The sequence below is a fragment of the Penicillium digitatum genome, chromosome 5, assembly GCF_016767815.1.
Source record: "Penicillium digitatum chromosome 5, complete sequence".
Taxonomy (NCBI): Eukaryota; Fungi; Ascomycota; class Eurotiomycetes; order Eurotiales; family Aspergillaceae; genus Penicillium; species Penicillium digitatum.
The window spans coordinates 220,980-246,052 of NC_089388.1; the positions used below are offsets into that span (position 1 = coordinate 220,980).

Sequence of the window (25,073 nt, forward strand, 5' to 3'; positions counted from 1 at the left end):
GAGGACTTGGATGGGGATTGAGAATTGAGAATTGGAATTTGGAAACGGAAAGAATATGGAAAAGTCGAAGATGTCAATGGCTGAAGCTAAAAAAGATTCACCACTGGGCTTATCTTCTACCCCTTTCAACGACCCTCTGGTATTGGTGCTTTTCGGCTCGTATCTCCGGACGATCATGGCCAATCTTTCCTTGATTTGAGTGCCTCTCTACTTCTCTGTGTTGTACCAACGGAGTACTACACAACATTCTAGAAAGCATTTAACCCTCCCCTTCTCCCTCCCCCTCCCCCTGGTTACTGAGATTCCATTGGAAGTTTTCCAAATCTTATGTGGATCGGGTCCGATTCTCTTGGAAAGTCAAAGTAACGTGCTCAGGCCGGATGTATCGGGGGGCTACAGACTGTAGGCCGAATGGCTCCGTTATACTCCGATAGCCATGTTGAAACGAGGAGCAAATACTTTGTATCATTGTATCATTGTCTATCATGATCCTCGGCACTCCGTACACTTGGTGATCCTGTACTCTTAGAATACATATGCTCCACAGGATCGACTTAGACAAAGACGCACAGTGCCGTGCATTTAAAAAAAAAAAAAAAAAACCATGCATATCTGGTGGAGACGGTTTATCGGACTATAGGAGGGATTAGACTGTATTCTAAGTCTATTATCATCCTTTTCTCAGATGATAATAGCTCGACTTAGTACCCCGGAGACTAGGACGGCTAATTCCAGGACTAGATCGTATTAGATTCGATGGTGGCAATTTCTTCGGAGTTCTGTACATCGATTGTATCTTTTGTTTTAATAGAAATGACATATAATCAAGAGAAGGTAGATCTCATCATAGAATTCCATCTGAAATCTAAACTTGCTTTTCTCCTACAACCCCCAGAAAGCCGGGAACGGTGTCATATCTCCAGATTCTGGTTTCCTATCTGTACGTCTCTCGTCTCTCCACTCTCCACTCTCCACTCTCCACTCTCCATTCATCCTCTTCCTCTTCCTCTTCCTCTTCCTCTTCCTCTTCCTCTTCCTCTTTCTTTTTCTTTTTCTTTTCCTCATCCTATCATCTCCGCTTCTCCTCCATCCTTATCTTATTTCCCCTCCCCGTGAGCAATCACCTAGATATGCTATATCTTTGAATGGCCATTGCCTCCACCGTACTCCCTCATCAATTACAACCCAAAAAAAGGAAAGGGAAATGACGACGTTGTTGACTCCTCGCGAAAATCATTCGCCCTTCCCGGATCCTTTACGGTGTCCCACTGGTCCCACCGCGCAACGATATTTTTTAGAAGATCACACCATCACCAGAAAATCACCGATGCAAGATGACCGTCACGCGAGGGACTCTTCCCCAGTCGCAAATCTACCCTCTGTGATCCCTTCTCCATGCTTCAATTCTATCCCCAATGAACCTGCCTACACGCCCACTCTAAACAGCCTGGCACCGGAAAATGAACTCATCCTACCTTCCTACGACACGGAATCCATTCACAGTGTTAAAAAACTGGAGGACGTGAGCGATGCATCGACAGAATTACACCCTCCTCCATGGACATTACAGGCCCCATCGGCAGATGACACCTTACTTGAGGATGAGCCATCTAGGCATGTGGACTACCTCTCACATGACTGGAAGGAGGAGGATATCTGGTCCTCCTGGCGTTACGTGACGAGTCGGAGGAATGATTATAGTAATGGTGTCAGGTTGGAGAACGCCTCCTGGAGGACATGGGCCAAGGCCAAATACAACCTGAGGACGATATCGCCGGAAAGCCTCAATTGGTAGGCTATGGATCCTATTGATCCCTTCGTCCTTTGTTCACCCCACTAACTTTTGACCAGGCTGAAGGACTGCGATGTCACCTGGCTCTACGGCCCATTGAAAAGTTCCGTCGAACGTGCCACCTCTCCATCTCCTCCTCCAAGTCGCTTGGGGACACCAAACTCTTATCTAGACCGAAAGCCAATCCTGAAGAAGAAGACGGCGTCCGAGGCTATCCTCCGGCGGTCACTATCTCAACACACGTTACTCCAACATGCCGGGGCCATTCTCAAAGCTCAAGAAGCCGAGAACAGCTGGGCTCGACCCCCATTCCCAAGGTCGAACACAGACCTGGACCAATTGCATCACTGGACTGGAAGCTCAACCTACTCTCTTGGTGGCACTCTCACTACCTCATCATCGTCCGGAATGACATCTCCAAGCGAACGGCGTCATATCCACTTCAACAATGAAGTCGTACAATTCATCGCGGTCGAAGCCAAGGGCCACGAGGACGATTGGCCGACCACCTTTGAAGAGTCATCTTCCGACGACGGTATAGTCTTGATGCGACAAACCCCCAGCCGGTCCCCCCTAAGTAACCGCAGTACCCCACGCAACAGCTTCAGCGGTGATGGCAAAACCATCGCCCCTCTCCCCTCAACCACGCTCAAGTATCGTGGGGATCCTCCCGAGCCCCACGTTCAGACGATCCTTGACCGGTGGTCCACACCCCCCACCCGGATGGTATCACCAACTCCCTCGGTGGAAACCCTACGCCCGCCAGGGCCATCGGAGCCCTCGGCCAACTTCCTTTTGGATGAATGTGAAGATCCCAGCCTGGATTTCACCGGCAATTACCCCGATCGCGATCGCGCATGGTTCCTCGAAGATGATCCAGCCTCAGGTCGCCCGATCCGATTGACTGCTTCGGGCATGATCATGCCGGAAGGCGAGACCGAGATCCCCAGCAGTAGTATCTTGGACCGGGTTGTGGACACTGTTAACACAGCCCGAGACATCGCCCATGTGATTTGGAATGTCGGCTGGCGCCGTTGATCTTAATCGCTGCAATCTTTACGACTGATGAGGACGGGTAGCCCGTCGTAAATAATGGGGCAAAAGAAGAAAACAGGTTACAGACGGTGGCGTTTTGGGAATGATGGTGTTGGATTGGATTCGGCGTAGTCTTTTTTTTTTTTTTTGTAGAAATTCACCCAGGACTACTTGTTGAGGTCATGTAACGAATATATTGCATTCAAAAAAACCCCTAAAATGCATTGAAACAATCACATTGGAATTCCAGCTAACTAACTGTATACAAAGTAAAATATAGCCCCTGATATAGAGCGTAGATCCGCAAGGGAAATTACGGAGGGTGGTGTATAAAATGTAGGGGGTTGACCTCGATACAAATCCAACTATTGACAGTCCCAGCAGTTCTTGTCTCCCTACAATCCTCAACTTCTGCATGGGAACATTGAACTATTTAATCTACTCATGCTTGAATTACTCCGTACAAGGATCGAGATCACCGAGAGATCACCGTTTGAATTCCAATTGCCCCACAGCGCCCCCCTGATCTCTTTTTCTTGAAATTCCCCCGTCTTTCTGACTGTCTTCCAAGACATGGAAACCGTCAACATCGCCGAATTGGTCGAGCGCCTAGGTAGCGATGAAGATGCCGTGCGCAAAATGGCCGTCTTCAAGCTCCAGAGCAACATCGGAGACCCGTCTTTCGCCGACATCTTCATCGCAGAGGGCGGCCTGGTTCGTTTACGCTACCTAACCCTTCACGCCAGCGGGAATACCCTGGCATACAGTTTAACCAGTTTCTCAAGGCTGCTCGATGTCGACAAGGGGTGGGAATGTGTTGACCAGGAATTGGTTGAGCGCGTGAGTTATCCTGGAAACCATTGCAGTGCTCTCTATCCGTGTTCCTGTCCCCTTTCCGCGGCCATGTCAGATGCTAACGCGACTGTTCTGTTTAGATTGTCGAGCTAATTGTCACCCATCCCCTAGTCAATATCCTCCGCGGCGCCATGTCCATTCTCGTCTCTATTGTTTCCCACCCGCACATGAGGAATCGCGCGTCCCAGGTCAATAACTTTGGTTTCCGCGCCCTGAAGCCCGCAATTGCCATATACCCCCAGTTCCTGGAGATGCTCGTCAGTCGATTGTCCTCTGCGGACCATGCTTTGTGTGCCAATGCGCTCCAATTGATCAACTCACTCATGCGCGACTCTATCACCCACGACCCCGAGCCGGAGTGGCCCAAGTTCATTCAGAAGTTACAGGACCTGGGCGTTATCAGAGCGGTTTACGTGCTAATGCAGGACTCCGCCCTTCAAGACCTGGCGCATCCGCTGCTGGAGTTCCAAACTCTCACCAAGGTTCTACTCCGCAAGTGGAGAGATGTCCCCGTCAACCAAGAGAAGCCTGAGCATCGCCGCGCGCTAAAAGGGATTAATCTCGCTAGCAATCCGGAGAAGAACACCGAAGAGGCTACCGAGAATAGCGAGGATACACGGCGCTCCAGACGACACCATTCAGAAAAGTGGAGGCGGCTTGGGTTTGAATCGGAGAGTCCGGTAGGGGAATTCTACGAGGTCGGTTTCCTGGGTATGATGGATCTGGCGGATTATGTTCGCAGTCATGGGGACGAGTTTCAAAACATGCTCTTGGAGCAATCTACAAAGCCATCACGACAACGGTGTCCGATTGCTCGGGCATCTTTGGCCGTCACATCCATCTTATACGAGCATTTCGAGGTCGAAAAGTCCGACATGGATGACAATAAAACATATCTCATTTCAGAATCTCGCACAGGCTTTGATAATTTGTTCCAGCCGTTGCTGTTGCATTGGACCCGACTACATGTTGCCGGCTTACAGGCCTTCTTCCGCCTGTGGAAAGTGACTGCCGCCGAGGAAGAGGACTTGGATAAGATCATTGAGCTCGTGCGCATCCTCATTGAGTCAGTGGTTGGCGGAGCTGCTCGGATCAAGGATGTCCAGGATGTCGAAGAGGAGCTGGCCGATTTCGAATACCACCGATTGCGCAGTCTACAGATGGAACTCCTTGAACTGACGTATGAGGATGCATGGGGCCAGCATTTGCGACAGGTGCGCGAGGAACTTCACCATGAAGCTCTTCAGTTTGTCAAGGAGCAACGGATTCGATCCTTGCTTCAAGGCAGCTGGTTCGCTCTAGACTCTCACTCCAAATCGGATTTGGGGGCAGTACAGAAGTCTACTGCCACATATCAATATGTCCAGCTCTCTCATAATCGACGATATCTGCATTTCGGCCAATTTAACCTTATGGGCGACCGAGCTCCGGAGTTGGACACTCTCCCAGAGAAAAGTGAGTGTCATCAAGTGCTCACCTGGAACCACATCTATGATCTTCTTGTATTTGCTGCTAACACTGGGCCGTGCCATCAACAGTCGATCTCTCAATCGTCTCGTCCGTCGTCTCCAACGTCTCCACCAACCCAGATCAATCCTCCACATCCACCATGAAGACTACACCCCGTCAACCCGCAACCAAGATCACCATCCACGGATACGCGACCTCCACAGCTACCGGACACGGGAAAACCCACAGCCACACTCGGTCCGGCAGCAGGACCACCCAAAAAGAGGTAGTCCTACTTACGCTGCGGCCGTCCTCGCACAGCATTGCGTCCGAATGGCTAGATGGTCTGCTGATGCTCCTCAATCAGCAGCCCATCACCGCAGAGACAAGCAAGTTGATTGACCTGGTCAGTAATTATGGGTTGAAAATTCGACTGCTTAATGTACGGTTTGACGATGCCACTTTCGCCGGTGAGGCTCCCCAGGTCCCTGCGAGAGATGGCTTGGATGACGATTATTACTATGATGTGTTTGGAGGCGCATAGGAACTCCCTACAGCTTTCTTTTCTCTTTTCTCTTTTCTCTTTTCTCTTTTCTCTTTTCTGTTTTGGTTATTTTGGGAGGAAAGGGAGGGGATTTTGGTTTCTTCAAGCTCTGCCGACTCAGATTCTGGTCAATATACCCGGTGTGCGATTTGTCTTATGAATGTCAATGTTCTAATATATAAAATCTAATGAGCAATCACATCTATATTTCTTCATCTGATATCTACACATTGGTACAAATCTGGCAAATGGCCCACCGCTTGGCGTCATAGGCTTATCGGACGCGTATCTCACCTTTCTCCGGGTTTTTGACCACGCTCATCATGGACGGTCGTCCTCCTAAACGACACTGCAAATCTAACGATTCAAAGCAAGAGCCAAGAACTAAATCAACTCGAAAAATCACCCCGGTCATCATCTCAGATAGCTCCAGTCCCATTGAACAAACTGAACCCTTCGCCCTCTCCTCACGTCCAAAACCTTCCTCCTCGCGAGGCACAACACCGCCAGCCCGGCTCCCACCGTCCTCACCTTCTCCAAATAAAAAGACGAAATTCTCCCCAAATCTAGACTCAAAATCCGAGTCCCTGCACAGCTTCTTCCAACCCGCAACAGAGGGACAGCGATGGGCACCACCACAAAAGACGGAGAAGCAATCCCTCCCGCCGGTCAGGGAAACCGTCGACGCGGACCTAATTGAGGACGATTACGACTCCTACGATGAAATCTTCACACTGCATCTAGCTAATGAGCGAGTGGCAACCCATCCGACGGCCGTGAGCACCAGCCAGATGTGTCAGCCCGCGCCAAAACTAAGGCCAATGGCCTCAGCTAAACCCCCGCGGAAGACGACAAAACGATTCCTTCTATCTACAGACCCTAAAAATAGCATAACGAAGGGGCCATTGGCTGCACAAACTGTTGGTGAATCGGACTGTCGACCATGGGCCCAACGGTTCGCTCCGGCCAACCTGAGCGAATTAGCCGTTCATAAGAAAAAAGTCTCGGATGTACAGCATTGGCTGGAAGATGCTTTTGCTGGGAGGCGCTTTGAGGTGAGTTTTGATCAGCCGAGGATAGTTAGGGGTTGAGGTTGATTATGATTCTGACGACATGCAGAGGCTACTCGTCCTACGGGGTCCGGCAGGTAGTGGGAAAACGACCACTGTGTCCCTGCTCTCCGAGTCAATGGGTTACGACATTGTTGAGTGGAAGAACCCCCCTGCTTCACAATTTGGAGCTCACGATTATCAACCCATGAGTGCACACTTTGAAGAGTTTCTTGGGCGGGGTGATAAATTTGGAGGGCTTGACCTCGAAAATGCCAGCGAGTTCGATCCCCAGCAAGATAAGAAACCTCGGGACCACCGGATACTTCTCATAGAAGAGTTTCCAACTGTGATTGGCCGGGCATCTTCCACCCTCACGGCGTTTCGGGCGTCTCTGCAGCGATATTTGGCTGCCTCCGCGAATGATCATGCCCGGGGCAGTTATGGAATGCATCACCCGCCGGTCGTGATAATCGTGTCGGAGACGTTGTTGGGATCTGCATCCTCGATTTCAGATAACCTGACAGTTCACCGGTTGCTGGGGCCCACGATCTACAATCACCCCGGGACAACGATATTAGATTTCAATAGCATTGCGCCCACTTTTATGCACAAGGCATTACGATCCATTTTGGACAGAGAGGCACAGAACTCCAGGCGTGTTCATATCCCTGGGCCAGGTGTTATAGACAGCATCTCTGACATTGGCGATATCCGCAGCGCTATCTCCTCTCTCGAGTTCATTTGTCTCAAGGGGGACGACACGGGGAGATGGGGAGGTAGCGTGGCCAAAACAAAGAAGGGTAGAGGCGAGGTTCGCTTGACAGCGATGGAGAAAGAGTCTCTCAAGATGATAACTCAGAGAGAAGCGAGTCTGGGCATGTTCCACGCCGTTGGAAAGATCGTTTACAATAAACGCATGGACCCGAGTCTGATCGAGGGCGATGCCGAGATCCTTCCGCCGCCACCGGAATATCTGCGCCATTATGCCCGACCAAAAGCTTCGCAGGTATTGGTCAATGATTTGGTCGATGAGACCGGCACCGACATATCAACGTTCATCAGTGCTCTCCATGAGAACTACATCCCATCATGTGATGGGGATAATTTCACCGACTGCCTCAACGACTGCATAGACGCACTTTCGGATGGCGATATCCTCAGCGCCGACCGCCGATCAGGGCAAGGGGGACGGGCCGGAATAGGAACTGGAATCGCATCAATTGGCAGCGGCGTCGATGTGCTCCGGCAAGAGGAAATGAGTTTCCAAGTTGCGGCGCGTGGTCTTCTTTTTGCCCTTCCACACCCGGTCAAGAGACGGGTTGGCCCTGGAACTGGACGAAGCCGCGCGGGTGATGCCTACAAGATGTTCTACCCGGCATCCTTACGATTGTGGAGAGAGGCCGAGGAAATCGATGGACTGATCGATTCATGGATGAACCGATCACTCGATCCTTTTCGACACCAGCATCTTTCTCGAAATGGCTCTGACCTCAAGGGCGTCAGTTCCTGGAAAAGTCTCCAGGTGGGAAGGTCGGCATCAGCCAACTCAGGGAAGAAAGACACCGCTCCGAGTGTGATCACGATGATGCCCCGGCATGATCTACTGCTTCATCAATTACCCTATTTGGCTGCAATCCGGCGTCAGGACCCGGATTGTTGGCAGTTGGATAAGATCACCAGCATTCAGGCCAACGAGAATCTTCGTAATGATGAAATGGATGACATGGAGGAGTCTCCGGCACAGTCGTGGATGAAACAACCCAGCAGAAATGCTTCTAAATCTCAACTGCCCGAAGAGGAAGAGAAATTGATTCTTAGTGACGATGACATTGTTGATTGAATGTGATATTGCTACCTCTCATATATGCCATAGTAAATAAACTATTTGATATAAAGACATACAATATGCTCGTAGATATCTCGTAATCCACTTTCTTATCTACAGCCCCAGCTTTCTTTCTTTTAACCACCTTGCCACTTCATAGCCCTTGGAAATTTCTAAAGGTAAGTCATTTCATCTTCATAATTCTTTTCTAGGTCCACTCATACTCAAATAGAATGCTCAATGATTACGAGTCCTCGAAACGAGGACACGATAACTCCTACCTGATCAATCGCTCTCGAGTCTCGGCTGTGAGCACAAAGGAAAACGCGAACCTCGCTTCGACCCCCACTTCTCGATCTCAAATATCTGAGGACAGGCTTGACTATATCCAATTAGAGAAAGATGTCCCAGTCCTCGTTGCTGCCGTCGCCCAAGCGGCGGTGCCTAGTTGGACAAGCATGATTCTCATGGTCTCTCTTATATTCGGAGGCTGCTGTGCCAATGTGGGTGTCAAGAGAACATCCAATGCTGCTATAGGGGTAATACAGGACTGATCTTGTATATAGGTCTTTGCGCTAGAGGCGATTATCAAGTGAGTCAACATGCCAGGTCAATCTACACACAACGCTAATCTCACATCTTCAGAGAACAGCCCACTGCGGGTAAGCACGACAACCAAAACCAATGAAAACAACCACATCAAATATTCTAACAAACACCGTTCCTCGCTCAGGTCCCTTAATAACCTTCGCTCAATTCGCCATCTGCGCCTTATTCACTATCCCAAGCTTCCTATCCCCCTCAGCCGGACCACAAGCCCTATTCCTGAACCCACGCGGTATTCCACTACGCTCATGGGTGATATATACCGCCTACTTCGTGAGCGTCAACCTCCTCAACAACTGGGCCTTCGCATACAAGATCTCCGTCCCACTCCACATCATCCTCCGGTCCGCAGGCCCCGTCGCCTCAATGGTAATCGGCTACGTATACAACGGCAAGCTTTACTCCCGTGGCCAGATCGCTTCGGTAGGTTTGCTGACGGTGGGCGTGGCGGCAGCCGCCATGGCTGACGCGCAATCCAAAGGTGTATCTATCCACGTCAACTCTGATGCGGCGGACACAATGACGACCGTGATGGGCTTCACGATCCTCGCGCTTGCGATGGTCCTCTCTGCGTTCCAGGGAATATACGCCGATCGTCTATACGCGACTTACGGCAGGGGTCATTGGAAAGAGGCGCTTTTCTACTCGCACGCGCTTTCTCTGCCGCTTTTCTTGACGAGTTGTCCGCAGTTGCTGGGTCAGTGGCGCGTGGTGGCTTCGTCGCCTTCTTTGCTGTCGCATTTGGATTCGGACTTGTGGGTGTCGAAGAGTGCGGTTAGGAGCACTGTTTTCTCGATGCTGGGGTGGATCTGCCAGGTTGAGGCCGTGGAGGCTTTGCTGGCGCATCTGCCAGTTCAGGTGGCATTTCTGGCGATGAATGCACTAACGCAGTACCTGTGTATCCGCGGAGTTCATCTTTTGTCGGCCAGGTCGTCGTCGTTGACTGTTACTATTTTCCTGAATGTCCGCAAGTTGGTTTCGCTGCTCCTGTCGATCTATCTCTTTGGGAATCATTTGGCTAGGGGTGTCTTGGGCGGCGCGGCTCTGGTGTTTGTCGGGGGCGGTTTATATGGCTTTGAGGGTGCACGTTTACGAAGCGTTGCCAAAAAGGCTCAGTGACATTGTACATTAGATGGACGCCTTGACCTACTGTTTAAAACAGTCACATGTCGGGTTTCATCTTACAGTTGGTTGCATTTCCAAGAGCTCCCGTTGCCACGGATGGGAACGATATATCGATATCATGTGCAGGCCGCAATAGTTGTACATGAAATTGAGATAGAAGCAGCAGCTTCTTCCACCCCATTGGAGTGGAAAAGACATCAAGCATGACGCAGAATCATGATCACCTAGACTACCGCCCGAGCCAAACAATGATAATAAAAATAGAGAACCATCTACAACACCTCGCCCACAATCTTGGCCGCTTCCTTGTATGTTTCTAAGAGCCGCTCACACTTCTCTCTCTCGGCCTTGATGCCGTCATCCTCGTAGAGAAGCTCGCCGAAAAGATCTTCTTTATAAAGCTCGCTCACAAGTCTGTTCTGTACGACATCCTTACAGTGGTTGACAAGGAGGTGCATGACAGCCTTGGGAACTTGATCTGCAATGGTCTCTCGAACAATATTGAAGTATGATGATATGAGTCGGCGAATGAGCTCGGTTTCGAGCATCTCACGGTCCGTGAATGCAGGCTCGGTGTCCTCATGGGGCTACAACAGTTGAAGTCAGTCAGATGCATGTAAAGCATAATGACGCCTGCGCAATGGTACTTACAAAGACAGACATGTCACCGCCATACTCCGGTGGTGCAATGTACTCCTCAGTCGGCATGATGGGAGCCCGAACCTCAGCACGCCGAATGCTCTGGCTAATGCTGGGCTCACCAACATGTGGACCTTGCCGGTTGGTGTTCATGCCCGCTGGCGACATGGCCATGTTGTGAGTACCCTCCTTGCCGAAAAAGTAGTTCAGGAACGAGTCCCGGGCAGTGTTCGAGGCACCGCCACCGAACGCAGCATAGTTAGATTGGGCGCCGTTCAGAGTAGCAGCAATGCCATTCTCGCCTGTGCGACCAACGTGTGGGGACATGCTCCGCGACCCCTTGGAGGAGTGGCTTCGAGTGGGAAGGTTTTGCTTGTCAGCATGTTCTTCTTCGTCGGGGCCTCCTGTATTGCCATTAGGAGCTCCCAGTTCCTTTTGACGTCGCTTCTCACGCTTTCTTTTTTCCTCTGCTAGCACCGCCTTTCTTTCTTCATCCTGTTTGTTCTGCATGATTGAAGACATGGCAGCTGCGGCGCCGAGGAAGTTCGGATGGTTGGTGTTGATGTAAGCTCTTTGGATTGAGATCAAAGATTCTACATAAGTCGAGCAGGGGCCAAGGCGCTCACGAAGAAGATCAGATACGACCTCAATCAGCTTTCCTTGGAGACGAGGGAAACGCAGAAGTTCTTGATTGCCACAAGTGTGACAGATCTTGATAAGCTCCTCATAGACCAGCTCCACACATCGCTGACTGGGTGATTCAAGGAGTTTAATCTGTGGTTTGACCAGCAAATCAAAGGCCAGTTCCGGGACAAACAGGCTGGGACGAGGACCTGTCGAGTTTCGGATGGCCGTTCGAATGTCGGAGACAGTCAGGTTATGGGTAGGATCAATTGTTTCCAGTGAGTTTCCGAAAACAGAGTTAAAAATGTAGTAAATTCTAGCGCCACCGCATAGCTCTTTGGTAGAGATCTCCGATGATGTTCCATCGATAGATGAGATAAATGAGGCGGCGAATCTGGTCATCTGCTGAAGAATCAATGACCCCCGATGTTCTTCGCCACTGAATTGTTTGTTTCCATAGCTGGCCAACTCTTGTTGAGTCTGGCCCATCAGGGTGTTCAGCCGAGCCTTAATATCCGGGAGCCGGTCTCGAATGTGAGACATCAGGGTTGTGTTCAGGGTCTTGGCCAAAAAGTGCGTACCGCAACGATTGGCCATATTCCTGTAGGCTGGGTGATGCCGGAAGAACTCAGACTCTGAACGCAATGCATCGGAAAGCGATTTTCCCGACTGGATATCCTGCTGAGACCGGTTGACAACGCCAATGAATCCAAGCTTCAGAGGATACACACGTCCAGATAAGATGTCCATCGCATTGGTGCCATGGTCCATAAGATCCAGCTTTGACAGAACACCAATCGTCCTCCGGCCCATGGCATCCACCTGACGGGCAAGCTTCAGCGCCTCGGAATTGACCAGGTCGACATTGGCCGGAGAGACGGCAAGGATAATGCTGTTCGGTTTGGCGATATATTCCAGAATCAGGGTCCGTGTTTGTTTTTCAATGTCGGACGGTTGATCACCAATGGGCACCTTCGTAAGTCCAGGCAGATCCACGAGGGTGAGGTTGAGCACATGGGGCGAGAAAATCTTAAGATTGATCGGTTGTCTATTGATACCCTTGTTGCTTCCTGCGATCCTTGCCGTCTCCGCTTCGATCTCTTGCTTCACTTGCCCAAAGTCATCAAACTTGCGCCCCGGCTGGTGGTGGAATTCGGCCCATTCGTGTTGACCGGCAACACTAGCAGCCGTGTGAGGGATATGAACCTCATCGGTTTCCGGCTTATCATCACGTTCACTGGGCACGTTGATAAGTTGCAGGATCAAGGGCCGCCGGGTAACAATTCCGCTACCTCTTGGGAGAAAGTCCCTCCCGACTATATTCTCTAGGACCGAAGACTTTCCGGATGACTGGGAACCAACAACAACCTAATAGAGAGAGGTGGGGATTAGTCTTGCGGTTGGCCAGACTTCAAAAAACAACTCCTTCTCGAAACCCCGAGATCTCTCTGCCGGACCAGACTCACAATTTGGGGCAAATCCAAGGAATCATTCCCAATGGTATTGAAGACCAGATCCTGAAGCTTGTTCACTGTCACGAGCAGATCCTCGCCCAGCGATGTCATGATGTTGAAATGAAGGCAGGCACCTTGAGACGCACAGGTAAGAGCTAGGGCTCGGAGTTAAGGAAGGAGGGAAAACTGGAAAAGGTACGCAAAGCGAGGTCGCGTGCAAATCACCGGGATCCCTGTAGGCCTAAGCAACTCTCTTCGAAACCTTGGGAACATTGTTTATGCCACTTTTTCGGCACACGTGATGCTGACATAAGCATGCGCTACGGTCATGACGTCGGTGACTTGGCTTGATGCACATGCGAACTACAACGACACGAGAATGTATGAGATGGATGGAGTATTTGAACTAGAAGAGAATAAGAAAAGACAGATATCTATCTACAGGACGAATGGTCATTCGAACGAGCTTTGATAGACTCGACTTAAATTGATATTGGTAGTGGACTGGGTATTGTAAAACTCAATGAACCAAGGATACTCAGTCAGACCTAGTTTGGCGAATCACCTGAGTTTGCATTTCCCCATGTCGCGTGGCTCAACCCTTGGCATCTATGTGTGATCCAATCACTCGTCCAGGCGAACATAGTTGGCAGGGAACAGACCCTGTTTGCCATTGTACTCACCAAGCCACCAGTCATCATCCGGGAATTCCTACAACCAAGTTAGCGCTGTAGATAGCGATGGCACAAAGGCCGAGAAAGATAGGGGTTGTTCCACTGACCACATTGGAAATCTTCACGCCTTCAGGGAAACCGATCTCGTTATCCTCGGCAGCTTCATAGTCGTACAAAGCCGTGGCTGTGACCCCTTTGGAGCTTGGAGTAGCCGCCGACGGTGCAGCGGCGGCGACAGGGGTGGGTGCGGCCAAGACGGGGGCAGTAGCAGGTTCTAGCTCTGATTCTGCTTCATAGTGGTGGGAGCCGGCTGTTGCGTGCGACACTGGTTCGTTGTCTTCCACAATCTCCACATAGTTGGCCGGGAAGAGACCACGCTCACCTTGAGCATTGACACCTACCCACCAATCCTGGTCCACCATTTCGATATCGGTCACAAACTCTCCCTCTCGCAATTCAATCTCATTATCCTCGGCCTTCTCGTAGTCGTACTGGATCTGGGCTCGTGGTCCACTTTGGGGCTGCTCAGGCTGACCGGGAGCAGTTGCTTCGGCCGCAGCACGGCCCAGGTCGTGAGAATCATCCTCAAGATCTCTTTCGTCTGGAACAACCTCTTGAAGGCTCCGAACAGGCATAGCGGGGGGAGGAGAATGCTGTTCCTCGTGGACATTCGTAACGCTTTCGGCAGCGCTGTGTCCAACCGGCATGGCAATTTGGATCGGCGAGCTCGCACGCACCGGAGGAGTGGGGGGTGTCGGGGAGCGAGGAGGCTGCGGCGGGGGAGTTGGAAGAGCCTGCTGGGCATCATGCTCGGGCTCAGACTCGACGGGCTCAGAAGACAGCCCCGGTACAGGAACAGGGCGACTGGCCTGCGGAACGGGCGGAGCAGGAGGAGCGAGTGGAACAGGCGCAGGTGCAGGTGCAGGCGTGTCATGAACGAATTTGTCACGAATAGCACTTACATGAGGTTGTGGTTCATCCTCTTGTTGATCATTGGCCTTTGCATCAATGGGCTGCTCAGGAATATACGATTTCTCCTGTGCGGTTTGAACGGGAGCCCAGGACTTGCCTGCATAGGAGCTCTTCCACTCACCCTGGCCACTAGTTTGGTTTTTGATCGGGGCAAGGATAGAGGCAGGCTCAGTGCTTCCAGATGATGAAGCCACTCCACGCTCCTTGGCCTTGCGCTCTGCCCAAATTTGAGCTGGTGTCTTGCCTCCCTCGTCGGCAAAAGTTCGGCTAGCAACTCCAATCTGTGCGCTCGAGCTCGGCTTAGGCTCAATGCCGATTGGGAGGGGTGGCTTTGTTCCTGGGAGCGAGGGACTAGAGCCGAACTTGCTGGCAACCCTTGGTTTAGGTAGGGTGGTCAAGCGCTCTGAGGAATTAGAGGGTATAGGTCGCTCGGGCAAGGCGGTTGGCTGTTGGTTGACTGCGGTGCTCGGTAGAATGTTGTCATTGGTGCCTTCCGGCTTCTGTGCTCTAGCTCGAATGGCAGCGATGTCAACTTTGCCGACGGGTTCATACGAGCCTTTAATAATTGCCGGGCGCTCATCCTTCAGCTGGCCGGATGCAGCAGCTTGCTTCCGAATTGCAGCAATGTCGACTTTGCCCACTGGCTGGTAACCGCCCCTGACCACATCCCTAGAATCATCCGATGTAGTACTGGCAGATTGGCGACTCGCTGTTGGGTTTGCCTTGAGTTCTTGCAGATTCACTCTAGTGGGCTGGTAAGCCGATTGTACCTTTTCCAATTGGGTGCGAGTCACGGGAGGGGCATCTGCACCCCATCCATCATCATTCAGGTCGGCTCTTGAAGGGTTGGGCTGTACGCGGGCAGCTGGGCTGGGATTGATGCCCCCGGATCGAGTCGGTGTGAAAGCAGGCTTGCTAGCCACGGCAGGCCGCGGGGCTGGGGCTGGGGCAGAAGCTTCGCCTGCTGAATACTTGGCTCCGGAGGAATCTGCCACCCGCTGGACGATTCCCTCCGGGGTTAGATCCCCATCCGTTCGGGCTGTGATCTGCACATGGTATCCCTATCCAGCTAAGTCAGTCTCGCCGCGGAAGTTGCGTCGTAGAAAGGAAACTCCTCACGTGAAGGAACTTGGCAACTGTAGCCAGGTGGCTGGTAAAGTACCCTTTTGTTCGTTCCGGTACACCTTCTCCACACCAGCCAATGAGGACATTCTTGGGAAGACCGGTATTGGAATCTACCACCTTCACATAGGCGAATTGCACTCGTCCTTCGGAAAATTCCTCGATGAGATCGGCCAACTCACCCTCTGATAATACGATTTGTCAATTTGGGTTAATGGGTTTGGTAAAAAGAAACGGTATCACTAACCTCCGGTGCTTTGAACCTTAAGGACACTCTCCTTACCTCCATCTTGTTGGAAGGCACTGACAAGCGGGGTAGAAACTGAGTAAACAGCCCATTGGCCATAAGTAGGAGACCCTCCATTCCCAGAAGGTGGTGGTGCGTTCACCACTGTCTGATAGCTTTTCGATATCGAGGGGCCATTGGACGAGAGATTGAGAGAAGCCATGACTTCCGGTGGATAGGCGGGGAGAGGGAAGGGAAAGCTTGTCAAGATTTGGATGTGTCCACTCGGGAGAAGTGTGTTTGCTTTTTCTTTGTTACAATATCTATAGCTCATGCGGTATCAGCATAAAAGTATAAAAAGCTTTTGTGGTGATGTGAACTAACTTGAGGGGTTGGATAGATAGGGGATGAGAGGGAGTTGGGGAGTTGACGTAGGCGGACTTTTTTAAACACTGACCGAGAAAATGGATAGAAGCAACGGGGAATAGTTGCTTCCAAGATGAGGATATCGCTACAAACCAACGATAAGTACAGAATCAAGAGAAATATTGAGGACGGTCAAGTAAAACGATGAAGCCTTAAGGTGATGAAAGAGAGAGAGAGAGGAGAGAGGTTAAGGGGAAAGGCGTGGTAATACCATACCTCGTATAGCCAATACAGTCATTTACATCCCATCGTTAGGAATCATCTTCAGATAATCAGGTTATATTGCTTGTAGTTTTAGAACAATCTAAAGATGATAAGGAGTTGACTTCAATTCAAACAAAACTTCATAGCCTTTCAAAAAAAAAGATTTGAGAGTTGTGTATCTAAGCCAAAGCCTTTAATAGTCCAATCGCTATACAATATATAGTTGGAGAAGTGTACTATGTGTATATTTGAGTATGTATTTTACAGATCCTCCGGGCCTGGACTTTTTCTCTTCTCCCCCCAATTCTCACCGACAGAGGTGGGGGAGCTTAGAGCTTTTGAGTGAAGTTTTTTTTTTTTTCTTCTTTCTTTCTTTCTCTTCTTTTAAATCGGAATATCTACTTGCTAATTCTTTTTAATTCAATTCGACAATTTCGTCGCTTTCTAAATCACATTGATCTAGCTGTGAAACCCCCAAGTTGTGCAATAATCTGCATCACAGCTTTTCTCAGTTATACAATTCTGGACTAGGTACACACAAGATTTAAGAAAGGGGGAGCAGTCATGGGATCTTCTCAACCCGATCTCAGTTCCAGTCGGGATGCCAACGCGTCTGCTGATCCCTCTAACAATGAATCAGCCACTTCATCCCCGGGTCTCAAGAGTCCCGTGGACTCTCCTCTCCATGAAAGCCCCAATGTGCTAGATCGGCCTGCAGAGGACGTTTTGCCCAGAGATCAACAGCAGAAAACAGCGACCTATGACTATGCCTATGAGAAGTCCATGAGTCACGCCGAGGCAAGACTCTTCTATCAACAACATCAGCTAGCCGCGCGGAACGACACCACCCTGCCTTTGAGTCCAGTGGCCCCAGCCCACTCAGCGGTCGAATCACACCCCGAAGAGCCACTAGCGAACCTTCCGGATCCGATGAAAACTCAAGGCCAGATTTCTCGCGAGGGATCTATGGTCTTTGAATCCGAACCCTCAACACTGCGCCTGAAGTCCACTGGTGAACCCGATCCCTCTGCATCTCACTACCTCGAAGACGACCAAGATGAGGCGAATGACTCTGCCCGAAACCAGGCGGTGCTTCTAGGTGCTGCTCATGGACAGGGACCCTACTCGGCGGCACCGGAAGGTCTGCAGACCGCCGGTGTGGGGATCGGAGGCCCTCAGGTTGCTAGTGGATTTGCGTCTAGCAGTGATGCTGTGACATCCGAGCTGAGTGCCATCTACTGCAAAATCAAGAAACTACTTGATCGGCGAACGCAATACATTGAGCTCTCTTTGCAGGGACCCGGCGATGATCCCAAAGATCAACCGGACTGGGATATCTATCCCCCGCCCCCAGAGCCAGCCTGGGATGATGGCAAAGAATATCAACCCGGCAACATCGGTGGCCCATCTGACCTTGGGGGAAAGAAGAGGAAAATGGGACAAGACATTGGGGCGGATTTTGACATGGAGGAATTGATGCCTCTACCGAAAGAATCACCGTGGACGTACAGACTAGATGGCAATAGCGTATACCAGGTCTTTGACTCCGAGGCTGCTGCTGACCAGCAGACACCAATTGTCCAGATTCCCTCGTTGCGCGATTTCTATATGGATTTGGACGCCGTTGTGGACGTGTCGACCGATGGACCTGCTAAGAGCTTTGCATTTAAGCGGCTGTCGTACTTGGAGGGCAAATTTCAATTGTACACGCTGCTCAACGAATACCAGGAGATGGCTGACAGCAAGAAAGTTCCTCATAGGGACTTCTACAATGTGCGCAAAGTGGATACCCACGTTCATCATTCGGCTTGCATGAACCAGAAACATCTTCTTCGCTTCATTAAAAGCAAGATGAGAAAGTCCCCAGACGAAGTTGTCCTTTTCCGAGACGGGAAACATCTAACCTTGAGAGAGGTCTTTGAGAGTATCAACTTGACTGCTTATGACCTAAGCATTGATACGTTGGATATGCACGTAAGTTCCCGATCACATCCCTTGTCTTTGATTCTGCGAAATCTATGGATGATAAAGGAAGATGCAAGTCTGGATACATCAGTCCCTCCTACGCTCACTCTCGATCCACAGGTATAACTATCACTGACTCTGACTTCGTAGGCACACACCGACTCGTTCCACCGATTTGACAAATTCAATTTGAAGTATAATCCAGTTGGAGAATCCCGACTGCGTGAAATTTTCCTCAAAACAGACAATTACATCAAGGGCCGCTATCTCGCAGAGATAACCAAGGAAGTGATCTCAGACTTGGAATCTAGCAAATATCAAATGGTAGAATGGCGAATCTCGATCTACGGTCGTTCACTCCAGGAATGGGACAAGCTTGCGGCCTGGGTGGTGGACAACAAGTTGTTCTCGCCTAATGTTCGCTGGCTCATTCAAGTGCCTCGTCTCTATGATGTCTACAAAGCAAGCGGCATGATGGAAAACTATGAACAAGTCATCACCAATGTTTTCCAGCCGTTGTTTGAAGTGACCAAAGATCCTTCTAGTCACCCCAAACTTCACATCTTCCTCCAGCGAGTTGTTGGATTCGACAGTGTGGATGACGAAAGCAAGCCTGAGCGCCGGCTTTACAGAAAGTACCCCATCCCACGAGAGTGGAATACCAAACAGAATCCGCCTTACACTTACTGGTTATATTTCATGTTCGCCAACATGGCTTCCCTCAACAATTGGCGGAAACGCCGCGGATTCAACACGTTTGTTCTACGCCCTCATTGTGGAGAGGCAGGCGATCCGGATCATCTGGCTGTCGGCTTCCTCTGCTGCCACAGCATCAGTCATGGTATTCTGCTGCGCAAGGTACCTCTCTTGCAATACCTTTACTATCTCAATCAGATCGGCATTGCCATGTCACCGCTCAGCAACAACGCTTTGTTCCTCACATACGATAAGAACCCCTGCGCTACCTTCTTCAAACGAGGACTGAATGTGTCCTTGTCCACCGATGATCCATTGCAGTTTGCATTCACAAAGGAGCCTCTCATCGAGGAATACTCAGTCGCGGCGCAGATCTACAAATTCAGCGCAGTCGATATGTGTGAACTGGCCAAACATTCAGTCGACCAAAGTGGATTTGAGCTCTCCCTCAAAGAAAGATGGCTCGGCTCGAATTGCTCCGTACCTGGAACCGCTGGCAACAATGTTGCAAAGAGCAATGTACCAGATATTCGTGAGGCATTCCGATATGAAACTTTGCTTGGAGAATTGTCCTTGTAAGTTCACCCATGATGTCTTTGGCGTTGAGGGAAATGGGGCTAACTGCGTATCAGGATCGAGCGATATTCCGAGGGCAGTGGGACCGGAGAGCAGAAGAGCTTAGGTCCAGGTCCACCAGGGGAAGCGGTGCCCTCGAATCGTGGTAAATCTATCCGGGGGAAATGGTGTGGAATCCCTGCAGCAGACTAACTTTCAAATCGCCTTCTTTTAGATCTGCATACACGTGACCTCGAGTCACAATCTGAGCCAGGTTCAAGTGCAGCCGACACTGTAGATGTCTCTCCCAGTGAGGTCCATGGTACAACCCAGATGGCTACCTCCCCATCGACTCCATCGACATACTTAGCTCGATCACCTCGCCTCGGGACGGGTGAGTTCTCGTCTCCCGGCGGCAACCTTGCCCTCGGAGCAGGAGTTGGGGGAGCAGAAGGTCTGCCAGAGCAGAAGATTTTCCCAGGCATTGTTCATGAGAGAGCTCGAAAGGGAAACGTACAATAGAACCACACGTGGGCGGGTTCACTGGACACATCTCACAGACTAGTGGGAGAAAGCAACTCACTGGAGCAATTTTGTAACAATCTAAAATGGAAATTGGCTCACTATCTCGATCGAGTTGAAAAAATTAAAGTGGCCATCTCCGATACAATAATAATGTCCTCGTAGTAGAGTACCATGGGGCATGCGGTACATGTACAATCCCGAGCTCTATTTAAAAATTCAACGCCCGACGAAATAGCCACAGTTGTGTGGGTTCTATATGCACCCGTTTATCATACACGAGTGCACGCTTCTCAATCATAACATGCAAATTAAGTGTTCCAAGTACTTCAAATGGCCCAGCTACCTCTTCGTTCTGGCAGTCCCCAGCCTTCAAGGTTGGTATCTTCTTCCGCCATGCCAGGCTCTTGTCTCGCCCATTCCTGGATATATAGACGGAGAGCTTTCCATCGTGTACAGGCATTCGCGAGGTCGTCCGTCCCTGGGGCTACAACATAGCCTCTATCATCGGTTTGCAAGTCATCCCGGCGAAGGTCCTCGATGGAGATACCCGAAATTCGGCTAAGCTCGTAGTCATAATAACGGGCAAGGCATGGGTAACCCAGAGACAAGTAGTTGTAAATTTGGGTCACAAATCCATCATGGAATTCGGAGTCGATGGCCTTCTGGAGATTAGGGCTTGCCGGTTTCCGGGAACTACGGTTTCCAGGCGAGGCTGCGAGACGATCCAGATGTGTATGGGAAGGAGATGGACTGAGTCCCATGCTAATGCCAGCCTCGTCAACACGAGGCATGGGGGTCACAATGCCAGGCAGGAGACCGTGCAATTCCCGCCCTTGATCCGTGCCCTTGCAACAAGTGCCCATCCAAAGACCAGCACCCTTTCTGCTACCTCGGGGAGGCGCTGCGCACCACAAGTCACCACAGCCAGTACAAGGAGCATGTACGCCACGAGAGCCTATATCGGTGCTAATATGCTCACATATTGTTCCCTCGGGTGAGGTGCTTCGAGGAAGGACGATGTCATTGCCAAGCATGGGCGGGCTCTTGCCATTCTCATTGTGCTCTGGTGCAGACATTGGTTGTCCAGATGCACCCATAGCCCGTATCCTCATTTCAGCCTCCTCCTTGTGGTGGCGCATGTACTCAAGTTCCCAGGACAAATCAGCCGAAGATTGTCGTCGAGACTTGATATAATGATACTTCATTAACACATGATCATCGTCTGAGTCTCGATCATCTTCGTCGATGGCAAAATGATCAACAGGCTCGTACACTTGCTCGTTGGGAAAAGCAGCCAACGCTTGCTCCTTCAACTGGATCTGTGCCGATTGAGCGGCAAGAGAGAGCAAGAATTCCGAGATCTCTCCATCGCAGATTTCACGGGGTACCTTGCTTGTATCTAAATCTTGTATTACTTGATTGAAAGGCCCAGGCGGCGAAGTGCACGCCGAATGCGATCTGGAGTTATCCGAGTCTTCGCTGCTGTTAGAGGGGATCGAAGGGAGATCCGGAACTCGAAACGAGTGTCTTCGGGCTTGTTGTCGGCGCAGAAGATTGGAATACGAAAATTGAGAATCGGACGGTAGATAAGTGTGGGCATGAGGGTTTGGATCTAGCCATGATGTCGTGTCTGGACCAATGATTGTATGGGATGATGAAGACCCCACGGCATCGTGCCGTTGGAGAAACCGGACAGGCACCCCTTTTCGAACTGAGTGGGTGTCGGTTTCTATCAGGTCGGGTTTGAATCTTCTCGGAGCCGCTGATGTCTTGCTATGTGACGAAGAATTTCTCTCCTGTACCTCGGAAGTCGAACGAGACCGTCTATTGCTAGCTTTGCTTGTTTCGATTGGTTCAGGTAGGAATCTTCTGACCGGTCGATATTCACTGGGCTCTTTTGAATGTATAGTTTGTTTTGGTAGAGTAGGTTGATTTGCTTCGCTCGAAACTGGCCGTTGGGTGTTTGAGCTTCGCGACACGGTTTCGATTGGCTGGACCAGGAATCTCCGAGGGACCCTAGGTGATCCTTGACTTTGTGGAGGTACAGATCCGAGTGGCTGATATTGATTATCCGGAAAGGTTGGCTGACACTCGTGAAGAGTTGTCAGATCGTGAAGGCTGTCTGTAGGTTGGCGCACCTCTCTTCCGTCCGTGGGCATGTTCGGTTTCCCGTATACCTCTGAGGGATGGCCCATTGTCTAATTGTCGTAATATATGACAGCTCTGAATCATGCTATTGAATATCAACACGGTAAAGAAAAAACATTGGGAGATTCAGTTGATTTATGGTACGTTGGGTCTTATCGGTGTGTTTGGGAGAGAGCATGCGGGGTCGAAAAAGCGGTCTCGATGTGACTAGTAGAGAAAAAGGGGGTGTCTCCTGATGTAATACATCAGCCACAAATCGAAAAAAAAAAACGAAAGTTGAAATGATATCACAAGGTACAAGGTACAAAATGAATCTGTACGCTAATTTAATCTGAAGCTGTAACCTGTGGACTACAAGGCAAGTCTCCAAGCCCCTTTTTTCTGATGACATCAGCCCTGTTACGGTGATAAGGAATCCGATAAGATAAGGTCATTTCTTCCCATTCTCGACTCTCTGCTCGACTCTTCTTCTATACACATGTCCAAGTTCAGCAATGCATTCGAAAGACAAGCGGAAATTCGAGACAGATGATCTCCAACCCGGAGTCTTGAAGCAGCGGAAGGTAATCGGACCTTCTCTTCCTCCACCTCAGGAGGCCGACGCCGCAAACAATGAAATTAGCAATGATGATGATGATGATGATGATGATGATGATGATGATGATTTCGGTCCAAGCCTTCCTCCCTCTGGCCCACTGAAAACCTGTGTGCAGCAAGAGCCTACTACTTTTGATATAAATAAACCGGTGCAGAGGGAAAGTCGGCGAGACCAGTGGATGCTACAACCTCCTTCCCATTCCGACTGGTCTTCCAGGATCGACCCAACACAATTACGAAATCGCAAATTCAATTCAGGCAAATCAGCCACGGCACCTAAAAGCATGGATTCCTCGTGGGTGGAGACCCCAGAGGAGCGAATGAGGCGACTACAGGATGCAGTTATGGGCGTGGCTGCTTCAACAAATCAGCCTGAGGACCACAAACGTGCTTCCAACGCAAAGCTGATGGAGGATCAAATCAAGAGATACAAGGTAATTTTTGGCATATCCTTTCCTCCTAAACGCGCTTCTTACTTGATTTTCTCCGTGTTCCATTATTTTGCTCTAACTTGGGTGATCTTGTTGTAGGACATGACTGGGAAAAACACTAGCCTAGAAACCGCAAATCAGGCTGGGAAAGAAGATGATGATCCAAGTGCGCGCGCATTTGATCGAGAGAAGGATATGGCAGTTGCGTCAAAAATATCCAGCGCGCAGCGCCGGGAGATGGTAAAGAAGGCTGCGGATTACAACACGCGTTTCACAAAGGGCAACTTCTTATAGTTATTCCCGGCTATCGCCAAATGTCCTTGTTTATACTTTGAATGGCAACGGGGCGACCTTTCAATCAATCAATCAATCAAAGTTCAATTAACCTGTTGCAGTCTAACTAGTTGCGTATGACTATACAGGCGCTTCTCCAACCGAAGCAAGAACTCGAGACCCAACGCCGAGCGGGATCGCTCCCAAAGTATACAGATGATGCCGAAGTAAAGAGTGCGGAATCAGCCCATTCCCGTAACCCGTTCAACCCACAAACGTAAAACCATGCCTAAACCTATACATAAGAAATTATTTAATGAACGTAATGGAGTGCACCCTCCACTTCTATCTCTCACTCCCCTCTTACTTCTATACCTCGCTTCTCTCTGCTTCCTCCCCCTACCTTAGTTTTAGTTAATAGTGACGTTCTTAGTGGCTAGTTCTTTAGTATATTTAACATCCCTAGCTAAGTTTCTCGCGTTGTAGCTTCATTTTCGTTATTAGCTAATACCTATCGTCTTCTAACGTATTCGGTAAGCGAGTGGGCCATGTAAGCCAGTGGGCCACCCAACCCAACCTACCAATTTTAAATATAAATATGTCAACCAAAACGCCATTAAATTAAATATACTAAAATCATCTATCTAGCTAGGCATCTATTAATCATATGCCCTATTTCTCCACAACCACTACACTTTGGGGGGGGGGGGGGGGGGGCCCGTATACGTGGTTGTAAAGCCGGCGAAGGGCTTCTTCGTGGAGGAAGAGGAGGTACTTCAATTGCTTCCACCGGCTCAGTAATCAATTGAGAAGCTTCTTGAACTGAGAGGCCTTCTTCAGCAGGTATCTGCCTCCGGGATCTAGTACGCTTTTGCTTCTGCTTCTCGTTGGCGGCGCGTAAATCCTTGTTTTCTTTGGCGAGTAAGATGGCACCTTGCATTGTAAGACGGAAGCCTTTTACAAGCTGGTTTAATGCACGATCTGACGGGCTAGGCGGGCTTCGAGATCTTGTACGAAGTAAAGCTTTGATTGATGAAGCTTGACGACGTAGTTCTTTCTCCGTAAAGGGGGTTTTTGGGGTAAAATTCCGGCTTGATTCACTCCCCCGGCTGGCTGGGGGGGGGGGGGGGGGGGGGGGGGGGGGGGGTTCGAAGCCGAATATCAAGCTTTGAAATCACTCGGTCGGGTGCAAATGGTACTAAACTAGCTGCTCCGAAGCGCCAATCCTCTAGGAGGCTGTTAAACCATGAATTAATAAA

General features: G+C 50.2%; 9 protein-coding genes across 9 annotated transcripts; 6 read left to right on the top strand and 3 right to left on the bottom strand.

Moving 5' to 3' along the window:
* Nucleotides 1-813: 813 nt before the first annotated feature.
* Pdw03_1307 (Protein phosphatase type 1 complex subunit Hex2/Reg1, putative) lies at nucleotides 814-2,830 on the top strand (the record flags this gene model as incomplete). The annotated part of the gene is made up of 4 exons (XM_014679715.2): nucleotides 814-834; nucleotides 924-940; nucleotides 1,129-1,791; nucleotides 1,852-2,830. The coding sequence occupies 4 exons, from the start codon at nucleotides 814-816 to the stop codon at nucleotides 2,828-2,830; spliced, it is 1,680 nt and encodes a 559-aa protein (XP_014535201.2).
* Nucleotides 2,831-3,400: 570 nt separating this feature from the next.
* Pdw03_1308 (ELMO/CED-12 family protein) lies at nucleotides 3,401-5,675 on the top strand (the record flags this gene model as incomplete). The annotated part of the gene is made up of 3 exons (XM_014679714.1): nucleotides 3,401-3,667; nucleotides 3,763-5,137; nucleotides 5,221-5,675. The coding sequence occupies 3 exons, from the start codon at nucleotides 3,401-3,403 to the stop codon at nucleotides 5,673-5,675; spliced, it is 2,097 nt and encodes a 698-aa protein (XP_014535200.1).
* A 323-nt stretch (nucleotides 5,676-5,998) lies between these two features.
* On the top strand, nucleotides 5,999-8,837 carry Pdw03_1309 (Cell cycle checkpoint protein Rad17, putative; the record flags this gene model as incomplete). The annotated part of the gene is made up of 4 exons (XM_014679713.2): nucleotides 5,999-6,730; nucleotides 6,795-8,558; nucleotides 8,713-8,731; nucleotides 8,785-8,837. The coding sequence occupies 4 exons, from the start codon at nucleotides 5,999-6,001 to the stop codon at nucleotides 8,835-8,837; spliced, it is 2,568 nt and encodes an 855-aa protein (XP_014535199.2).
* A 173-nt stretch (nucleotides 8,838-9,010) lies between these two features.
* On the top strand, nucleotides 9,011-10,277 carry Pdw03_1310 (UPD-GlcNAc transporter (Mnn2-2), putative; the record flags this gene model as incomplete). The annotated part of the gene is made up of 5 exons (XM_066099872.1): nucleotides 9,011-9,055; nucleotides 9,119-9,144; nucleotides 9,198-9,214; nucleotides 9,286-9,549; nucleotides 9,613-10,277. 5 exons carry the CDS (start codon nucleotides 9,011-9,013, stop codon nucleotides 10,275-10,277), a joined length of 1,017 nt encoding a protein of 338 aa, XP_065957599.1.
* Nucleotides 10,278-10,555: 278 nt separating this feature from the next.
* Pdw03_1311 (Dynamin-like GTPase Dnm1, putative) lies at nucleotides 10,556-13,111 on the bottom strand (the record flags this gene model as incomplete). Its single annotated transcript, XM_066099873.1, has 4 exons — nucleotides 10,556-10,870; nucleotides 10,935-12,073; nucleotides 12,128-12,914; nucleotides 13,013-13,111. 4 exons carry the CDS (start codon nucleotides 13,109-13,111, stop codon nucleotides 10,556-10,558), a joined length of 2,340 nt encoding a protein of 779 aa, XP_065957600.1.
* A 513-nt stretch (nucleotides 13,112-13,624) lies between these two features.
* Nucleotides 13,625-16,682, bottom strand: Pdw03_1312 (Actin binding protein, putative; the record flags this gene model as incomplete). The annotated part of the gene is made up of 7 exons (XM_066099874.1): nucleotides 13,625-13,711; nucleotides 13,782-13,984; nucleotides 14,057-15,707; nucleotides 15,766-15,953; nucleotides 16,016-16,317; nucleotides 16,452-16,505; nucleotides 16,663-16,682. 7 exons carry the CDS (start codon nucleotides 16,680-16,682, stop codon nucleotides 13,625-13,627), a joined length of 2,505 nt encoding a protein of 834 aa, XP_065957601.1.
* A 506-nt stretch (nucleotides 16,683-17,188) lies between these two features.
* On the top strand, nucleotides 17,189-20,362 carry Pdw03_1313 (AMP deaminase Amd1, putative; the record flags this gene model as incomplete). The annotated part of the gene is made up of 4 exons (XM_014679709.1): nucleotides 17,189-18,598; nucleotides 18,740-19,860; nucleotides 19,918-20,006; nucleotides 20,076-20,362. 4 exons carry the CDS (start codon nucleotides 17,189-17,191, stop codon nucleotides 20,360-20,362), a joined length of 2,907 nt encoding a protein of 968 aa, XP_014535195.1.
* Nucleotides 20,363-20,691: 329 nt separating this feature from the next.
* Nucleotides 20,692-21,965, bottom strand: Pdw03_1314 (AMP deaminase; the record flags this gene model as incomplete). The annotated part of the gene is made up of 2 exons (XM_014679708.1): nucleotides 20,692-21,764; nucleotides 21,812-21,965. 2 exons carry the CDS (start codon nucleotides 21,963-21,965, stop codon nucleotides 20,692-20,694), a joined length of 1,227 nt encoding a protein of 408 aa, XP_014535194.1.
* A 1,042-nt stretch (nucleotides 21,966-23,007) lies between these two features.
* On the top strand, nucleotides 23,008-23,835 carry Pdw03_1315 (nopp 140 functions as a transcriptional activator; the record flags this gene model as incomplete). The annotated part of the gene is made up of 2 exons (XM_014679707.1): nucleotides 23,008-23,544; nucleotides 23,641-23,835. 2 exons carry the CDS (start codon nucleotides 23,008-23,010, stop codon nucleotides 23,833-23,835), a joined length of 732 nt encoding a protein of 243 aa, XP_014535193.1.
* Nucleotides 23,836-25,073: the final 1,238 nt, after the last annotated feature.